The 18,769-nt window shown below is 39.1% G+C and overlaps 2 protein-coding genes across 9 annotated transcripts in view; one reads left to right on the forward strand and one right to left on the reverse strand.

Annotated features, from left to right (window-relative positions):
• ubap2l (ubiquitin associated protein 2-like) overlaps positions 1-9,506 on the reverse strand; it is a 38,352-nt gene extending 28,846 nt beyond the window's left edge. For 7 of the 8 annotated variants that reach the window (XM_084739887.1, XM_084739884.1, XM_084739885.1 and 4 more), the window contains exons 1-7: positions 9,193-9,356; positions 7,595-7,732; positions 5,476-5,553; positions 4,661-4,771; positions 2,306-2,480; positions 490-591; positions 309-354 (exon numbers count right to left, since the gene is read on the reverse strand). In XM_084739887.1, the coding sequence (XP_084596013.1) occupies positions 309-354; positions 490-591; positions 2,306-2,480; positions 4,661-4,771; positions 5,476-5,553; positions 7,595-7,690 (608 nt within the window). In that variant the 5' untranslated portion in view covers positions 7,691-7,732; positions 9,193-9,356. The other variant, XM_084739880.1, reaches the window with a different exon arrangement.
• A 1,560-nt stretch (positions 9,507-11,066) lies between these two features.
• Positions 11,067-16,806, forward strand: LOC146313328 (lipid transport auxiliary protein 1-like). The gene is made up of 7 exons (XM_084739504.1): positions 11,067-11,356; positions 11,455-11,556; positions 12,335-12,443; positions 12,543-12,596; positions 14,072-14,238; positions 14,333-14,391; positions 15,983-16,806. The coding sequence occupies exons 1-7, from the start codon at positions 11,294-11,296 to the stop codon at positions 16,188-16,190; spliced, it is 762 nt and encodes a 253-aa protein (XP_084595630.1). The 5' UTR covers positions 11,067-11,293; the 3' UTR covers positions 16,191-16,806.
• The last annotated feature ends 1,963 nt before the right edge of the window (positions 16,807-18,769 follow it).

Consider the following 18,769-nt stretch of genomic DNA (forward strand, 5'->3'; position numbering starts at 1 on the left):
TACAACTGAATTATTCCAGAGCGATGGACCAGAGAGCAAAGACAGTTTATGTTAACCAGTTTGGCTCCTGACACCCTGATAAGTGGGTCTATCAAAATTGTACTCTAAATAAAATGTTTAGACACTGTGCACTCTCTGAGGAGAGATATTCAGCCCACGCTGTGCCATCCCATTGGCTGATGTATGTCCTCCCTCCTTTGGATTAAAGCTAAACAATAAGCTGGGGTCCTGCTCTCTGGTGACCATGGCAACAGGTAAAAGTGGAACAAAAGGCCCTCTGGTTTTAGGCAACGCAGGTGTTCCCTTACCCCATGCCCTGCGCCGAAAATCTGCCTCCTCGCCGTCCGGATACTCCTGGGGAGACAAGAGCCTACTTGAGTTTCTTAGTTTGACAACTATTGTCACAAGAAAGAATGGCAGCGGTTAATAGAGAAATAAAAACACTTCCTTCACCAACGACTTTGACTAAAGAGGATTATAATCACTTACCCACAGTCCCTCTTCCTCTGCCCCTTCCCCTTCGGCCTCGCTCTGCATTTCTTCCAGCTACTCCAGCCTTGCCTCCATCCAAGCCGTTCTCCTGACCACGGACTTGAGGTTAAGAAGAGAGAGCGAACAGCAGCCGATTTAGACAATTACACTGCACGCACATGTCAAAATTATGTCAAGTAAAATGTGTGAGAGAAACTGTGTCAAAAATTGTGGCATTGTATGAGAGCCTGAGTAGAGCTTCATTCAAACTGAGGATGAATGGTGAATCTCTTTCTGGCTATCATTTACTGTAGCAGACACCGTCCCCCCTTCAGGACCACAGTTAGGGCTTAGAAGGGTCTACTGGTGTGCTGCAAATGACTACATAGAACCATAAGAAACAAGCAAGGAAAAAAGAGCTTCAACATAAAAGCGGAGCATAAAATGCTGTGTTGGCAGAGAAAGGACACAGCTGCAACCTTGAACCCTTTTAAATAGCCCTTGAACAGCACACTATAGCACCATTGACGAAGTGGATAATGAAGCTGACCTATGAGATTTTGATCATTTTCACATCATATTTTCATTGAAAAACAAATTAAAATGATTACGGTGCGACTTTGCATCAATCTGTACCGAACAAAGATGTTTTCTCAAGTCTGTCTAATATAATGAGTAGGCCAGGGCATCTCTGCAATTTCAAAATTGCAGTGGGCCACATGACAATTTTGATAAATTGTTCAGCCCTTGGTGTCATGCTACTCTGACTAGATTAATGTGCTTTCATGCAAGTGATGTCAAACTGCCATTTTCTTAAGACTTTCGGTTTTAGTCTTGTGTGCAACATTTCTATTTCTGACTTTAAGGGTGTTTTTCACAATAGGCAGGATTGCTGCTCTCCTCTGCCCTCCCCAGCTGGTCAGTTTTCACACTGGCAATATTGCTCTGTACCCAAGGACACTTGCATCGTCAACCACACAACATTTGTTTATGTTGTTGCTACAGTGTAGAAATTGCCAGACTGCAAGATCCCAATAGCAGTCCACTTCCTTGTTTTGGTATGATTGGCTTTCACACCTGATGCAAACTGTACCTGAGTACACATGAGCTGTACTTGAGGCACAAATCCATCAACTGTGTCTGCGTATGTTACTGGACTTTGGAGTCGACCTTACCTGGGTTCCTGATGGGAACAAATACTGTTCCACAAGTTTATAAGCTACTGTTTAGGCAAACCAGACACTTCCTGCTGTTTCTCTACTTTCAAAACCTTCCACTGATGAACCACTGGAGAACTCTTATTTTGAAGGCTTTACAAGAAGTACAGCCTTATTTGACTAATGACTGTCACTCACAAATTGCAAATACATTTGTGAGTCCAACAGGGCTTTAGTATGCTGATGCATTGGTCAGCCTTTCATGTGATTAGCAAGACAGGATTGTTTCGTTTCTAATATTAAAAGAATTTTGGGTTTACATGAGTAACTGTATAGATTAAACACCAGATCAGATTGAAAACTTTTTTCAAGGAGTATATTCAAATTCAAGCATATTCCTAACAGGTAGAATTAAGAATTGTCCAGACTTTGTATGAACCCTGATACAAAGGTCAAGTTTGGTGATTGTGCAGGTAACCCAACCAGTGGAAATCTGGCATATATATATATACTTGCGTGTCAAGAACATGGAGCTCTCCCAGAGAAAAACCATAAAAGCAGTCAGAGCAAAAACAAAACACTGCCAAACAGTGTTTTGTTTGGCTCAACAAACATTTTCTAAAGATACTTAAAAATAAAACAGTGAAGCCACAGAAAAAGGGTTGGTAAACACTTACACTCTCGTCCCCTGCTGGCTCCACGGCCCTTGCGTGGTGCTCCACCTCGGCGACGTGCTACATCTTTCTCTCCTCCTTTCTCCCTGTTCTCTTTTCCTTCCTCTCCGGTCTCTGCCTGGCTACTCTCCTTCTGGCCCGACACCCCTTTCTTCTTCCCCACCATTTCCCAAGAGTCCTTGTGAAGAAATAAAGACAGTTTTACAGTGTTGATCCTTTAAGTCAATGTACTGCTGGACTTATTGACTTTGTATTGAGTCACGGAGACAGAAAACAACCACTGAAACAAAGTAGAGGTCAATTTTAGCTTGTCTGTCCTGTTGTTATTGCAGCGGTCTACAACGTGCCCTCACCAAAATCTGATCAAAACTAAAGAAACATAGCCATAGATAAACAGGTTGGATGCTGTGTGCTGCTTTGTGGTCAGTGTGGCACCTGCCTGAACAAAGTGGTCAGATAACAAGTTATTAAGAAAATTGTTTCTGATGATCTTACAATTTCTCACCAAATGGTAACGTCAAGTCTATTCAACTAGTGGCCATATGGCCCTTTTGAATTTTTCTACGGGCTGCAAGATGCTGATCACTCTTAAAAATCTATAATTTCACACAAAATATTACATTTGAAATAATTTTATTGATGTTGATTCTGGCTCCTCCAGAATCTACAAGCAAAACGTCCATAGCTACAGTCTGTTATACAGAAATAACAGACCTCAAAATGCATTAATTAACCAATTAGTATTGAGTATTTAACAAAGCCATGTAATGACGTAAGCTGGACTGTGTTTATTGTGCAACAGATGCATCACTGTGTCGAAACAATACAACGTGAAGAGGCACAACAAGTCAAATCATGGTTAGTTTTCTGACACAGAAAAATATCTACTAACATTATACTGTTAGTTATTTGTTATTTGTCACCATTAATTGACAAAGTTTTCTGTGTGGCTCACAAACCACAGTGATTTTCCTGTTTGGCTAACTTGCTATTAAAGTTGAAAAGCCCTGGTGTATGTCTTGACTACTTCCAAGATGGCAGCAGTTATTTTAAATTACAAAGTACAAACAAAAACAAACTGTTCCTATGTCAGTAATTTCCCAGCAAGCCATATTGAACTTTTAAAGTCTCTCCACTGAGCCTCTATCTGAACAGTCCAAGCAGCTGACAACCCCTCATCAGGTCTGATTAATGTCCTGGCAAGGCACATTTCCACTCTTTCTGGTTTCAATGCCCCCCTACATTCTGCTAGTTATGGTTATATCAAAGCTCTTTTAACTGCTTTCATACAACCCTAATTTTTAAAAAATGGGACACTGTGTAAAACAAATAAAAACAGAGTACAATGATTTGCAAAAACCTTTGACTTAAATTCAATTGAATACAGTACGAAGACAAGATATTTATGGTCAAATTAATTAACTTAATTGTTTTTTGTAAATATACACTCATTCTGAATTTGATGGCAGTCAAAAAGTGCTCCAAAAGTGTCATGTCAAGTGTCAGAGTCATGTTTACCACTGTGTTACATCACCTTTTCTTTTACACAACACTCAGTGAGCATCTGGGAACTGAGGACACTAATTGCTGAGCTTTTCAAAGTGAAATAGATCCTCATTCTTGCTTGATTTACAACTTCAAATGCTGAACAGTCCATGGCCTCCATTATCATATTTTGCAACTCATAATGCACCACACATTTGGAGATGGAGACAGGTGTGGACTGCAGGCAGGCCGGTCCAGTATCCAAACTCTTTCCCTATGAAGCCATGCTGTTGTAACATTAGCAGAAGGCACTAGCCAAATGCTGCTAAAAAATAAAAGTGTGAGATAGAAAATCATTAGGCGGGACGCCCCTGAAAAAGGGATGGCAGCATATGTTGCTCCAAAACTGAAAAAGCCTAATAGAATTTGCCAATTCATTGCATTCTGTTTTTTTAAGCTCTATGTCAGCTTTTTTAGAGTTGTACAGTACATCTTTTCAGAATTGGTCACACATGAAAAATAGAATCTAACCAATAAGGTGTGACAGAAACAAATGTTTGGAAAGATATAGTTTCTTAATGGGTCTGTGAAAACATACTTGGGGCATGTGGAAATGACATACTGACTAACAGGGGAAGTACAGAAAATTTGTTTACAGTGACCGTCCTCATGCACGTTTTAACATTTACATGCAGCTTTGTCTAAATTAGGGAAACCCAGTCTCTGTCCCTGTTCGTACGACATTAAACCCTCACAGAAACCCTACCCATAAACTGTTAGCCCAATATCATAGTCATCTGAGCCAGTGTGGCACTGATTTCTCCAGAATCTGGCCCCCGCAGCGCTAAGCCCTCACACAAAGCCAATACTCACAGTGTCTGGGCTACCCTCCAGCAACACGTTAATGGCTCTGTTGACATCCCCGTTGCAATCGTGCAGCGCGATCATAGACTCATCCTGGTCCTTGCCTGTGATGTCGATCAGCTGGAAAAGGTGGAGAAGCATGATGAGACACAGAGGTGACCCCTGGCTGACAATCCTGGCATCCCATCTTTAAAACAGCTCTTAAGTAGATGCATGTTTTTTTAAACATGCATTAATCAGAACACAGGGTTAACTGGAGAACAGCACGACGGCGACCAGCAGGGATTTAGCATCTTGGTCACTTGCGTGGCTTGAACACAAAGTTCACTTTCAATAAAGACTGTAACACTTTGTTCTGTTTTACTGTCTTTGAAATCATCACTTTTATTGCGTGTGCAAAAGACATCAAACTCTTATCAAAAGGTCTTAATGACCTGTTTACAGAACTTTCTGACCCTGGATGACATTTTAGGGTCTTGCTTTTTTTTTTCTTTACTTAATCATTAATGTGGACAGACCACACACAATTTAATGCCAGAGTCTCTATAATGACACTGAAAATAGATTTAAAGCTACATGGCAACATTGCAGCTTCAACACAACGCACTAATTGCCATGTCACTGACTTTCTGTGCTTGATGACAAACCAAATCTGAAAAGCATAATAAGAGACAAACGTACACATCCAGTGGAAAATTTAACAGATGTGGTACTATATGCACCCATGCGAAAACACAAAGTAGTTCTAGTTAACCATTTCAAAAGGAGCAAGGAGCACCACACAGGAAAAGTGAAATAGGCCAAAAGTGTGTGCGTCTGCTCACCTGTTTGACCTTCTCTTCAAAGTCTGCATCATTGTGGTCTGAAATCATCTGCGCGAGTCGGATCTGCTCTGCGGTAGCCTGTTTCAAGAGAGAAGAAAGATACAATATTTGCAACAAACAAAGGCACAAGATTTGCACAAACTCAGATTTCTCCACACTTATCTCTAAAATGCTTTTCTGACAAAATTCAGCATCTAGTTTGGTGTAGACGTAGATCAGTGCTATACTAGAAAAACACTTTTCTTTGTTTTTCTGTCATGGTGGCCTGCACTGACGTCGTGTCCACTTCAAGCTTACTCATCTAAATGCCACATGTGTTTTATTGGCTATGGGCTTCATTGTGTGTATATTATCTGTTCAAATGTGTACACCAGGGTGAGAAATTAGCACCAGCCACTAGCTAACTAGCTAGCTATTATCAAAATGGTTGTTAGATTTCAAACACACAATAATCATCTATTCTTGAGTGACTGATAAAATTTATCATTTATCTGTCAGTGGCTGGTAGATGTTCACATTTTAAGAAGTTAATTCTCCACCATGATGTACAGTATAGCACTAAAGGAACACAATTCCTCTCCACTACATACTTTGCGTGGCATACAGAAACAGCTGTGTATCCCGCACAGCTGTTGCATATACATCCTTCACGATTAATTTCACAGATTGTTTTGTCTGTGGCATAAGCATGCCAACACTAGGAACTCTGTATTTAATAGCATCATCTTACAGACATGAAAAACTTAAATGACCAACATTTCATGCAAAGTGTATTATGCCTGAAAATATGCATCATATCTGCCAAACAAAGCACTTTGGACTTCATCCAACAAGAAGAGACACACCATCAAAATATGGTGTAAACAGTCCAGATTAACCTGTAGTGCATTCCTAGCTTCCAGTCTATGAGATAAAGGAAACTTATCAAAAGGCTACATAATAGAGCTGTAACTGGCATCATTTAACAACCTCTTACACAACATTATATTGATGTATGCATATGGTATTTTAAGTTACATGTCTGTCTGTGTAATGTAGTTTTTCCTGCATGGCTCTATAATGTGTATTGATAGATAGCCAATCATCAGCAATATTAAATCTTGGCGCAAGCGTACTACAGACTTAATTAATAAATAGCTCACTGACACTGATGATCTATGCTCCATAGATAATGAAACTGTTAAAAGTGACATGGCATTTTACGATACTCAATAGTATTAAAGCAATTTGGTTGGTGCCATCAAAGTTCAGTACCCAGGTAGTATCAAAACTTCTCCTGTCAAACAATACAAGCATTTGATCCTTTTCATACCAGATATAGAATATGGTATTTGTATGGGTTTGCTCACAGCCAATCACCAAAAGCCTTCTTTGATTTAATTTGACATTTGATTGATCCACTATCGCAGTAGCAACAACCCATTCAGTCTGTGGTGTGGTGAAGTCAGGTGTGAAGTATCTGATAGAGACAGCAGTGCAGCGTGCCACTTAACTGTCACTTGTGCTGTATGATAAAAAATATTGATGGAGGGATTATTTCAGGAAAGCTTCCTTTCACATGATCGATATCAAATGACTTAGGGGGGGAAAAAAGTATCATATGAAGTACTGTACTGATATCCATACCACCTTAAGGGTACAAGTGTTGGTACTGGTTAGGGGTATCACAATTTAAATATTAAATCCAAAATCAATCAAAATGAGCTTTCAAATTCACTAATTGGACTAAAAGGTAGAACTCTGAGTTTTCGCAGCGTATTTTTCTCTTCAACCCGGCCTACTTGTGGCATCCAGCACGTGTCCAGAAGGAAAAAAACAATACTTCAAAGATGACACAGTGTAGCTTACTGGCTGTTTTATCACACTTGATACCATACAGACTATCTTTTAAAGAAGAACTTGAAAATGTTGTCACAACATAAAACAGATGATCTGTTTATCGTTACAAATCAAGACTCAGCCTAACAATGGCACAGTCATCAGTGCAAAAAAAAAAAATTTTCAATTGAAAAATTGAATCATGGCACCCCCAGCTGTGATTTTTTTTAAAAGATACTCAGCCCTTGGTGCAAATCACTGTGCATCCTGGCAATGTGACAGGTGGAGAGAGTGAGGGTACCTGAGGCCTTTGCTTGTGCTGTGTCTGGCTCTGTGTCTGGCCCTGTGTCTGCTCCCAGCTGCCCCGGGCTCGGTTCCCGCCCATGGACGTCATCATTTACAGTATATACAAATAACAGTATTTACAAAGGAATAACACCTGAGGAGAGAAGGATGAGAGAGGCGTTACAGATATGTGACTATGACCTACTTATGTCATGTACATTTCTGCCTGGTGCACTTGAATACTACTTCCTCAAACTGCCTAGCAGCTTATTGCCTAGACGCTGGGGGGAAGCTAGGAGTGGTATCAAGAAGACACCATCAGCTTTGTCAACGTTTTCCAGGCGCCTCTGACAACAAAGGGCATTTTTCAGCTCCAATGCGTAAAACCAGAGCTAGCCACGGGTTTGACCCAGGAAGCAGGAGTGCCACGATGCACTGCTGCTACCTTCAAGTGCATAACCAAGTTATTTACCTCTTCACCATCTTATGTAACACTTTCTATATCAAAATAGCCTTGGTGGTGTTTAGGTAAAGGGATAGTTCATCCAAACATTAAAATTCAGTCATTTTCAACTCACCCTCATGCCAACTGATGGTCGGTTTATTATTATTTTTTATTTTTAAATCCACAAAACACTGCTGGTGTTTCATAGGAGAACAGCATTGCACAATCTCTGCAGGCTTTAGGAGTCTTTGATCACATCAGTTTTCCAGTGAAACTCCAGCAGTGTTTTGTGGTCCAATAAAAAAAAACTAAACCCGACATTCAATTGGCATGAGCGTCAGTAGACAGTGACTGAATTTTCATATGTGGGTGAACTATACCTTTAACCTATATAGTAAAACGGCAGTGTATGGTGACAGAACCTCTGGCACACAGACCAAACCTGTATTAAACATCAAATGACAGATAAGATATCAACACGCTTAAGACAACTAACTACATCTCTGTCCAATAGCAAACTGTTAACCTTGCTATCGACTCCTTAATCTCGCACACGTTACGTAAAACCCTGTTTGGACTAGCCCACAAACAAGCCTAGAGCCTGGGCCCGTCGAACATATCCAGCTCCACTAGCCAGCCACATGGCCAAAATGCTAGCCAACTAGCTAATACTTGCGGGGGGAAGCATCCAGCAGCGTTGAAGTCTCGGTGGGCTTCCGCTTCTCACGGTTTCACCTCATGGCGACAACGAAGCTAGCACCTTTAACAGTCGTTAGCTAACCAGCTAACTAAGCTAAGCGCCGATAACCGGCCAGAGTTGTTAGCGTTAGCTGAGTTAGCTTGATAGCCAACATGTTAACGAGCTAATCAGCTACTACAGCTAGCAGTGAAGCTTTAAACTAAAAACGCCCATGCCACTAGCTAGTTGTCTGCTAACCGCTGCTAGCTATGCTAGCTTGACGAACTAGCTAGTTAACATCGTCTGACACAGCTAGCTAGCCAGTTAGCAACATAGCAGCTTCATAAACTGCACCGCCACTCTAGCGACATCATTCACATTTTGTTCCTAGTATATAACCTGATGGCCGGGCTCTCGACACAAAAATCACCGAGGCTAAAGGTAGGCCTGCAGGCCGCTAAAATGAAAATAAATAACAGGCGATACTGACCAGAAACCCGGCTCAATATTAGACACTGCTACACAACCGACCGACAAGTGGTCTCCTTGTCGACCTGCTAGTCGGATTTAGGACAGGATATAGTTCCTGAACCTTAAATTGGTGCTACTAAATTGGGAAAATATAACGAACCGACTCGCTCAGACAATAAGCGAGAGACTGAATTTACCTGTTTCTTTTCCACTCTGACACCACGGAGAGCTGCGTCACGTGGTTCACACAGCGCTTCGAGGAAACTGGACCCACAACATGTGATCACGCACGCACGCACACACACATACACGCACACAAACACAGAAATAGTTTAATATTATCAACGGAGTCAGGACATGTCAGCGGTGGGGATGCACGACACAGATAATAAACTTTGGCAAACAGTCGAGGATTAAATTAATCTAATAAAAATACAGATATAATTTTACGGTAAATGTGAGTGTTGGAACCATGAGCTTGTCAGTATGCATTATTTGAAAGAAAGTCTTCAGAAAGACTGCACCAACAATGCAGTAAAATAGGTGATTAAAACACATGAAAAAATAAAAATAAAATAGATAAATAAGATACATGAAAGAAAACACATGAATGACATTCAAAAGCTGTATACAGCACATTATATACAGCGTGTTTTAAAAAAAAAAGGATACCTGAATTGTGCGAAAAATTATGCAAATGTGTCCAATCTTGCAACTCCCTACTGAGGTAGACAAATAGCCATCCTGTATGTATTATATAATTTAAATACTGTATTAGGGCCTGACGGATTTTGGGGGCTGATGCCGATAACGATATTAGGAAGTAAAAACAGTTCTGGTATCAAAATATCGGCTGTATTTTTCATACAATATTGATTACACAGCTTTGTCAAATACTCAATTCTGATTGGTCAATTGCAGCTTTCTAAGGTCTGTTATTTGTATAATAGACTGTTGCTATGAAGAACACACTGTTGCCATGGACACAGTTCCAATCATAGGCTGTGGAGGAGCAAGAAAATAATTTTTAAATCCATTAAATCGTTTTAAAAATAGCATTCTATGTCAAATTAGTATTACTGGTAAGTATCCATGTGATAAATAAGATAATGTATAGTGAGCAGGTAATTATTGGGGAATAAAAGCCTTCAGGATGATTGCAGACCACTCATGGGTCGGGGTTTATTTCCCAATAATGACCTGCTCACTGTACATTATCACTTAGAATTTACATTTTTACTTTATTTTATTTTATTTTTTGCAATGATCACAGTGATCCTTCAAATGTAGTAACAAAAATATGTAATGGAGCCAGGACATTTTACAGTTTAACAATAAACTTTACTGTCTAAAATGATATCAGGGCAGTGAAACAGTAAACTTTCATTATGAATAATTATGAAAGACTATAATTCATATAGGCACATATTGGACAACATATATGCTGATACCCATATAGGCTGATATTTGTGAAAGACCAATATTGGGCCAATATATATCACTCAACTGATATATGAATTGGGCTTCATGTTGTATAAGTGTATAGGTTGTGTATTATGTCACAGTATTGTTTTTAACTATAATGATACAATAATATGTAACACATCACTAAAAGTAATATTGTGATGTAGTATAGATAATATGAAATGCAACAAAATAGATATTATAAGTAACAGAAATAATTTTATGGTTTGTAATATTAATTAATTAACTACTATTACTTGTACTACTAAATTACAGGTGTGTTGTTTGATCTGATTGGTCGTCCTTACACAGTTATTACGGTAATTCGGAGCGTCGTAAATCAGCCGTCAGTGTCGCTTCTGTCGCTTCTCGCTAGCACACAAGCTAAACTGCGTATTTCTTCATGCATGATGGCGCTGAACATGAAGAGGAGCATCGGTGTGGTCGCTATATAGTTTTTTTTTTCTTTTGTTGAAACGTCCTTTCAGAGCTCCTACGTGACAGATCAATAAACTCTCTTCTGTGCGGCAGTGGCCATTCTTACCAAAATGGACAAACATCTGTTAGCTACCAAGCTAATGTAGCAACACAACGTTCAGATTAATTGCTAGCTAGCTAATCGACCTGTGGATAAACTGTGCACACTGACAGATAACATGGCAGACTCTTCGCCGTTATCAGGGGTGAATGTTGTTCTGGTTATGGCCTATGGAAGCCTGGTGAGTTATTTTACCGTGTTGGCTGCTCGTTAGCTGGTACGCGGTGGATAATGCGATGATGTTGATTATAATCATGTCACGTTTGTTTTTGTTTTCAGGTGTTTGTGCTGTTGTTTATCTTCGTTAAAAGGCAGATCATGCGTTTTGCAATGAGATCCCGCCGAGGACCACATGCACCTATTGGCCACAATGCACCCAAGGTAACGGTGGATCCCCTCCTCTATGAGCTGGGTTGCCTCCAGTGTTGGCAGACTGGTTTGATCTTTCCCAGCCCAGTAATTGCTCATAATCTGCCTAAACTTATTTTAAAAACCGCCTAGATATTATCTACATACAAATTAAACCATGAACAATAGTAACAGATCTGCATATAACTGATTGATAAACTGATTTGAGTAATTTTTTTTTTTTAAAGAAGGAAGTCCAAATTCTTATGACAAGAAACTCAATAAGGCTGTAACTAACGATTATTTTAATAGTCAATTAATTGGTCAGTTAGAGTCTTGATTAATTGATTAACAGTTGTTTGCCTCAAAAATGTCAGAAAATGGTGAAAAATGTTGATCAGTGTTTCACGAAGGTCAAGATGATGTCATTGATTGCCAAATATAATCAGTTTACTGTGAGAGAGGAGTAATCAGAAAAATATTCACATTTAAGAGGGTGAAGTCAAAGACTTTTACTCAAAAAATTACTTAAAGTGGTTAATGGGTTATCAAAATAGTTGGCGATTAATTTAATAATGGATTAGTAATTGATTAATCATTGCAGCGGTGATATCTACTGATAAAGTGCAACAGTACGCCACACACATGCATAAAGAGGGAGAGAGAGAGAAGCACACAGAAGCTTTGCATCTAAAAAATCAGCCCAACTGATTGTAAACCAGCCCAAAGTGTGAGCAGATGAAAATGCAGCAGCTGCCGTTGGTGCAGGAGTTCATGTGTCTGCGTCTTTCCGTCTTGAACTCATTGACAGGGTTTGAGGGAAGAGATCGACTCCAGGCTGTCCAAGGTCCAGGAGATCCGTTTCGAACCGCGTCTCTTATCAGAAGAAGATGACAGGCTGAAGCAAGGATCACAGATCAGTCAGTCACTTTATCAGCTCGTCTTCCTGTTTCCACCGGAATCTCTGCACATATTGTTTGTTTAACGCAACGTAACAAAAACCTGTTTGTATTTCAAAGGTTGCTACAACTACCTGTACAGAATGAAAGCTCTGGACGCCATCCGCGACTCAGGTGAGAGATCAATTTGATGCTCAGACTTATTGATTATGCAGGTGCAGGCAATATTCTTCTCAGCATCACATCATAGAAACAAATCCATTATCCTGATATTTATTGCCTCTTACAGAGAAGCAGCAGTCCAAACATCTTTTCACCTGTTTATCTGTAAAAATGATGTTTTGTTAATGCATTTCCGCTTCCTTTCTGAGATTTTTTCCCTTTATTTGTTATAAACAACTTGTATGTACAGGGAGCAAAAGAGAGTAGAGGTTTTTATAAATAAAATATGAAATAGAAGATAAGGATCTATATAAAAATTCAAAAAAATATGTGCTGTTATACTTTTAATTGCTTTTTGTTTTCGGAGAGTCAAATAGAATAAACATACTGCTTGAATTTCTTATTAAGAGCAACAAAGCATGGCCTCGTACCTGTAAATTTACATTTATGAATGTGGACTTTTACCATTGTATTAATAGGATTAACGTTCATAAATTGTAAGTGTCTTTCTGTGCATTGCTTCCAGGAGACCAAACAATACACTCCTCCAAAACAAAGACAAAACCCTCATCAGTATTTTCAGCAATAAAAAGCACACAGGTTTTGCCAGAAGGGCGATGCCAAAACAAATCCACAACGGATTTTGGAAATCCAAAATAGAAACTAGAATTCGCATCAATGCCTCTCTTAATCTTTTTAAACATACTGCTCTTCTTGTCTTTTGTTTTTGTGAATATATATTGTGCTATAAGACAGAGCTGTCCAACTAACTAAACGTCTGTTTTGAAATTTTCTGTGGCCCTCAAGAGGCTGCCTGCGAATCAGGCTGGAATGTGTGACATGATGAATAAAACTAAAGTACAAACTTCTGAGCTACTTTAGGATATTTAAACTACAGACATCTCCTAATGACTCGAACAGGCTGGAAGTGACAGAAGTCTGTTAGTTCTGTAGTTTCTAAATCATCTGATTTAGGTATCGTAGTGAAAATGCAAAGTCTACAGATGTGTTTTATGATGATTCAAACAGGTCAACTTACTGTTAATCTGAATTCACTTTTACTGTTTGCACCTTAAACAAATATGGTTATGGATGTGCTGAAAGGAAGTGTTGTTGACGTTATTATAAACATCTAGTTTTTTTTTTTTAAGTAACATTTTTTCACTTCTGTATCAAGTCTTGTAACCAGCTTTCCTACCTTCTTGTATGCACTGGTTGCTGCCTGGCATTGCTTACTGATACCACTGAGAAATAAAGGAATGTGCGTGACTAGTTTGTTCCATGTTACATCTGTTAACACTGTAAGAGGTATTAGTAAGCATAGTTGACGTATTCTGTGTATCCCACAAACTTCCCACTTCCTACTGAAGTGAAACAGACCCACTACAATATTTTACCAAATCGTGTTTTTTGCGGCGACACAATTTCCCCATGGTGAGCGTTAAAGTTTCATCTTTTCTTACCCTCCCTTCCTGTTTGGACCTCAGGTATTCCTCTGCAGGAGATCAGCCGCAGTCCCAGCGCGTTTACTGGACGTAACTTCAGGAACTGGCTGCTGGAGTTGCGCAACTCCCACTCTCTGATCAAGAGCAGCCGCAGCGCGCTCATTGACCGTCTGCTTGAAGGTTATGACAGCGCTCGCCATGGGACCGGGGTGCGTACAAGTGCCTTTGTGTGTGAATATGATGAAAAGAGAACAGAATATAATGTGTTAATTAAGCTGATCTGATTTGAACTCTTTCTTTCAGGTGTTTGGGGAAGCTGAGTTTCTTGAATACCAGCAGGCTCTCAACGAACTGGCTGATGTGTAAGTGCAGTTTTTCTGGTCCAGACATGAAATTATTAGTCTTGTTGGAACACTGTAGGAACAAGTGATCTAATCTGCTTAGTGCAGTGCACTGATGGAAAAAAACGTGCTCAGATTAATGCTGTCGAGATACAAGAACTTTGATACAGTACCACTATAAAAAAAAACTGTGCTCCATACTTCTTTCAATACCACTGCAAAAAGAAAAAAATGTCCCATGCTCACAGAGTAAGATTTGCACCGTGCTGGTACAGAAAAAAGTCACTGAACACAGTCTGGTTTTGCTGCAAGCCAAATTTCAGGCAGGACAACAAAGACTGAACTGAAGTGAACCGAGGTCTTGAATGAGCACTTAGATCTGTTTTTTTTTTTTATAGCTTTAGTACTTCCAATACTAACAAATGTATAATTAAGAAGACTAATTAAGATCGGATTGTTTTAAACACATGGTAACACGCAAGTATTAACCTTTTCTCCAGATTTAAAGCAGTTCAGTTAACAGCACAGCCAGTCTTTGCTGATTTTCAACAAAATAGATGTCTTTACTTATTTTAGAAGTGAATGTAAATGTACCTTATGGTCAGCTGAACTTATAATAGTATGTAAAATTATCTCTATCATTCTTGACTAAGAAAACAAATATGCTGCTAAAATTTTGAATGCAGTTTCCACAGGGACTGATGTGATGTAAAACTAAGCTTCATGCTATAGTGTGGTCTTTACAATACTTGTTCCTTTATTATCAGTTATACACAGTTATACATAAATATAAGTGCTGGATGAAAATATAAATATAGAAATATAGGGATAACAGTAATCTAATACTATTTATTCAATATATTAAGGGAAAATTATACAAGTATTGGTAGTACCAAGTAATGTTTGACAGAGGAAAGCCAAACAACTTTCTGGTGTGGACTGAACAGCCTCAATAGTTAAATGCAAGTTTTCCAAGAGCTGGCTTGTCGGTGCCAGATATGAAGCCTAGTTGGCTCAGGAAAAGGGAAAGGAAGCTAGATGTCAAAAAATCTACCCAGAAGTCTGGAAATTTGTTTGGAGAAGTAAGAAGTTTGAAATGGAGAATGTATTGCAGGCCTATCAAATTACTCTTTTTAGTGTTTTTAAGTGCCAAGGAGCTGGATGTTTATTTTTCTGGTAAAGTTGGGAATTTAAATGCTTAAACAGTTAATCTTTTTACTTTATTTTTTCTTTTATTAGTTTACACAGTTGGAAAAGTAAACCTTATGTACAAAAGGACAGGAAAAACCAGTACATGTTTGCAATCCCAGATCAGAAGTAGCTTGTTGTTTTAACTCACACAAGTGTTTTTGTTCTGTGAAAAATAAAAATAAATAAAATAAAATCACAAAGATGTACTTTTTTTAAATTTATAAATGATCAAAGATCCGGATTTGGGTCATTAAAGGGACAATTGAGCAGTGTCATTACTACCACTGTTAGCTATTTCTTTACTAATGTCCACAAATACTGTTACATGCACTAGTTTTAATTACTAGTTTTAATAATGTTTTTGTGCAGTGTCATCCATCTTACATAGTAAACTTTTCTGTGTCTCTCCCCCCTCCCTCAGGGTGAAGGCCTATTCCAGCTCCACCAGCCTGGACCAGCACCACCAGTCTGCAGCCAAGGACCTGACGGGCTCTCCTGTCCGCAACACTCCCTCCACCATCCAGGTCACCTACCTGCCCTCCACCGGCCAGCGCAGCAAGAGGCCCAAACACTTTCTGGAGCTCAAGAGTTTCAAAGACAACTACAACACGCTGGAGAGCACGCTGTGAGACGCCGCCGCCGCTGCTGCTGCTGCTACACACTGACTGACTGTGTGCACGACGCCGACAGAGTCTACTGGGGAACAAAAAGCTGTAACTGTAACTTTATTTTCACATTCTTCTTTAAATTTCACCCATAAATTGAATTTGAGGAAACTTCTTTTCAGTAAGTTCAGCTAGGATCTACCTGTTTGTTGTGAACATTTCCACACATGATATTTTTCAAGCAATTTCACAGAATTATGTGGAAAAAGAAATATCTCATTTTATAACGTTTATAATTTTTTTCTCAGTATGGTGAAGCCTTTATGTGTACATGTGTTACACCGAGACATTTGCTCTTATTTCGGACCTAATGAGCGTGCTTAAAGGACAAATATGATTGTAACTGGCAAGTTTTTCATTGTCATTTTTTGTACAAAACGAGCAAAGTTAACAGCAAATCACCTGGAATTTATTTTTTCTCAAAGTCCAACTGTAAATACGAGTGTACCTTTTGATTTACTGTGTGTTTGTACAGATGTAAGATATTTATATGGATGATTCTAAGTTATTTGATAATGTTTGATTTGTATTTAAGTGAGGTTGTACACTTTTGTGGTGTGAGATAAAAACCTTACAACCAGCTTCTTCACATTCATTGTGTTTATTATCTCCACTAGGTGGCAGCACAGGGTTATGGCATGACGATGCAACAACAGAGAAGATGAACGATAGTACAAGTACAAGAAATAGATGAAGTCAGATAAAACAGGTATCACGTTACATTACACTGAAAATTAAAAGGACACGGACTGAACTTCAATGTGTTTATCTACAGTGTTCACAGTAAATGGTTACACGTTTTACAAAAATGCTCATCCTGGACTGTAACAGAAAGTATTTTACAGAAAGTCCACACACACAATGCATAATTATGTAAATAAGAATATTAATCAGTTATTGTTATTAAATATGCAATCTTTTAGCACATATAATCAAGGTGTTGAGGCAGCACTTGGCAGCAGAGATATGAATTAAAATTAAATCATCTAGTCTCTATATCTACCAGTAGCCTCTAAAAGCTGTTCTCCAGCAAAACTAAAATAAAAAAAGGTCAAAAATCTAACATAAAATATCATTATCACTCATACTATACTATATTTGACCTACTTTAATGTCAGAGAAATGCATTTAAGTTAATCATGAATCATATTTCAACGATGTCAACTGCATGTTTGCTGTTGGCAATGAGGTGCAAAGCACTGAGGAATGTGACCCTGAACCCTGCGGCTTCTGCTGCTCAGGATTGTGGCCGAGTGAGCTGCTGCCGGCGGAGGAAGAGCTGAAAACACTCAAAAACACAACGTGATTATTTGTTCAACCCCAAATTCCAAAAACAGTTGGGATGTTTTAAATTAAAACAGAATCCAGTGGTTTGCAAAAACTTCAGTAAAAAGACAAGATATTTATTAATGTTCAAACTGATAAACTTTGTCTTCTTGTAAATATACACTGATTCTGAATTTTATACCTGTAACATGTTTCAAAAAAGTTGGGACAGGAGCAACACTGAAGGCCTTTGACCCCTTGAGCAGCACCGCATAAGAAACCTTACAACTGTACAACGGATACTACATGGGCTCGGGAACACTCTGGAAAATCTTTGTCAGCAAACACAGTTTTGTCGCTGCACCTACACATGCAAGTTAAGACTCGACTATGCAAAGCAAAAGCCAAATATCAACATCATCTGGAAACGCTGCTGACTTTTCTGGGCCTGAGCTCATCTGAGATCAACTGATACAAAGCGGAAAAGTGTGCTGTGATCTGACGAGTTCACATTTCAGATCATGTCGGGAAATCATGTCATGACTTTGGGATAAAGTCCAGATTGTTACCAGCACTGACTGTGTTTGTGCCCATGGCATCATGGGTAACGTCACATCTGTGAAGGCCTCATTAATGCTGAAAGGTGCATACAGGTTTTGGAGCAACATATGCTGCCATCCAGACGACGTCTTTTTCAGACACGTCCATGTTTTTTTCAGCAAGGCAATGCAAAGACACATTCTGCACGTGTTACAGCAGCGTGGCTTCATAGTAAAAGAGTTCAGGTACCAGACTGACCTCCCTGCAGTCCACACCTGTCTCCTATTGAAAATGTGTGGCGCATCATGAAGCAGAAAATACAACAGCAGACACTCCGGACTGCTGAGCACCTGAAGACATCTATCAAACAAGAATCAGAAGTAATTTTACTTTCAAAACTTCAATGAATAGTGTCCTCAGTTCCCAAACACTTACTGAGTGTTGTTAAAAGAAAAGTGATGTATCACAGTAGTAAACGTGTTCCTGTCACAGCTTTACTGGGACACGTTGCAGGCATTTACAGAAAACAAAGAAGTTAATCAGTTTGAACATTAAATATCTTGTCTTTATACTGTATTCAAATGAATGTTATCATCGCATTCTGTTTTATTCATATTTTACACAACGTGCCAACTTGTTTGGAATTGGGGTTGCACACTTGTCCAAATGGATGTGTACCAAATATTTACAGTAATAACAGACAGCTGTTATTTTTGACCCACGTTACAACGACCTGT

The sequence above is a fragment of the Lutjanus erythropterus genome, chromosome 16, assembly GCF_056507025.1.
Source record: "Lutjanus erythropterus isolate fLutEry1 chromosome 16, fLutEry1.hap2, whole genome shotgun sequence".
NCBI lineage: Eukaryota > Metazoa > Chordata > Actinopteri > Lutjaniformes > Lutjanidae > Lutjanus > Lutjanus erythropterus.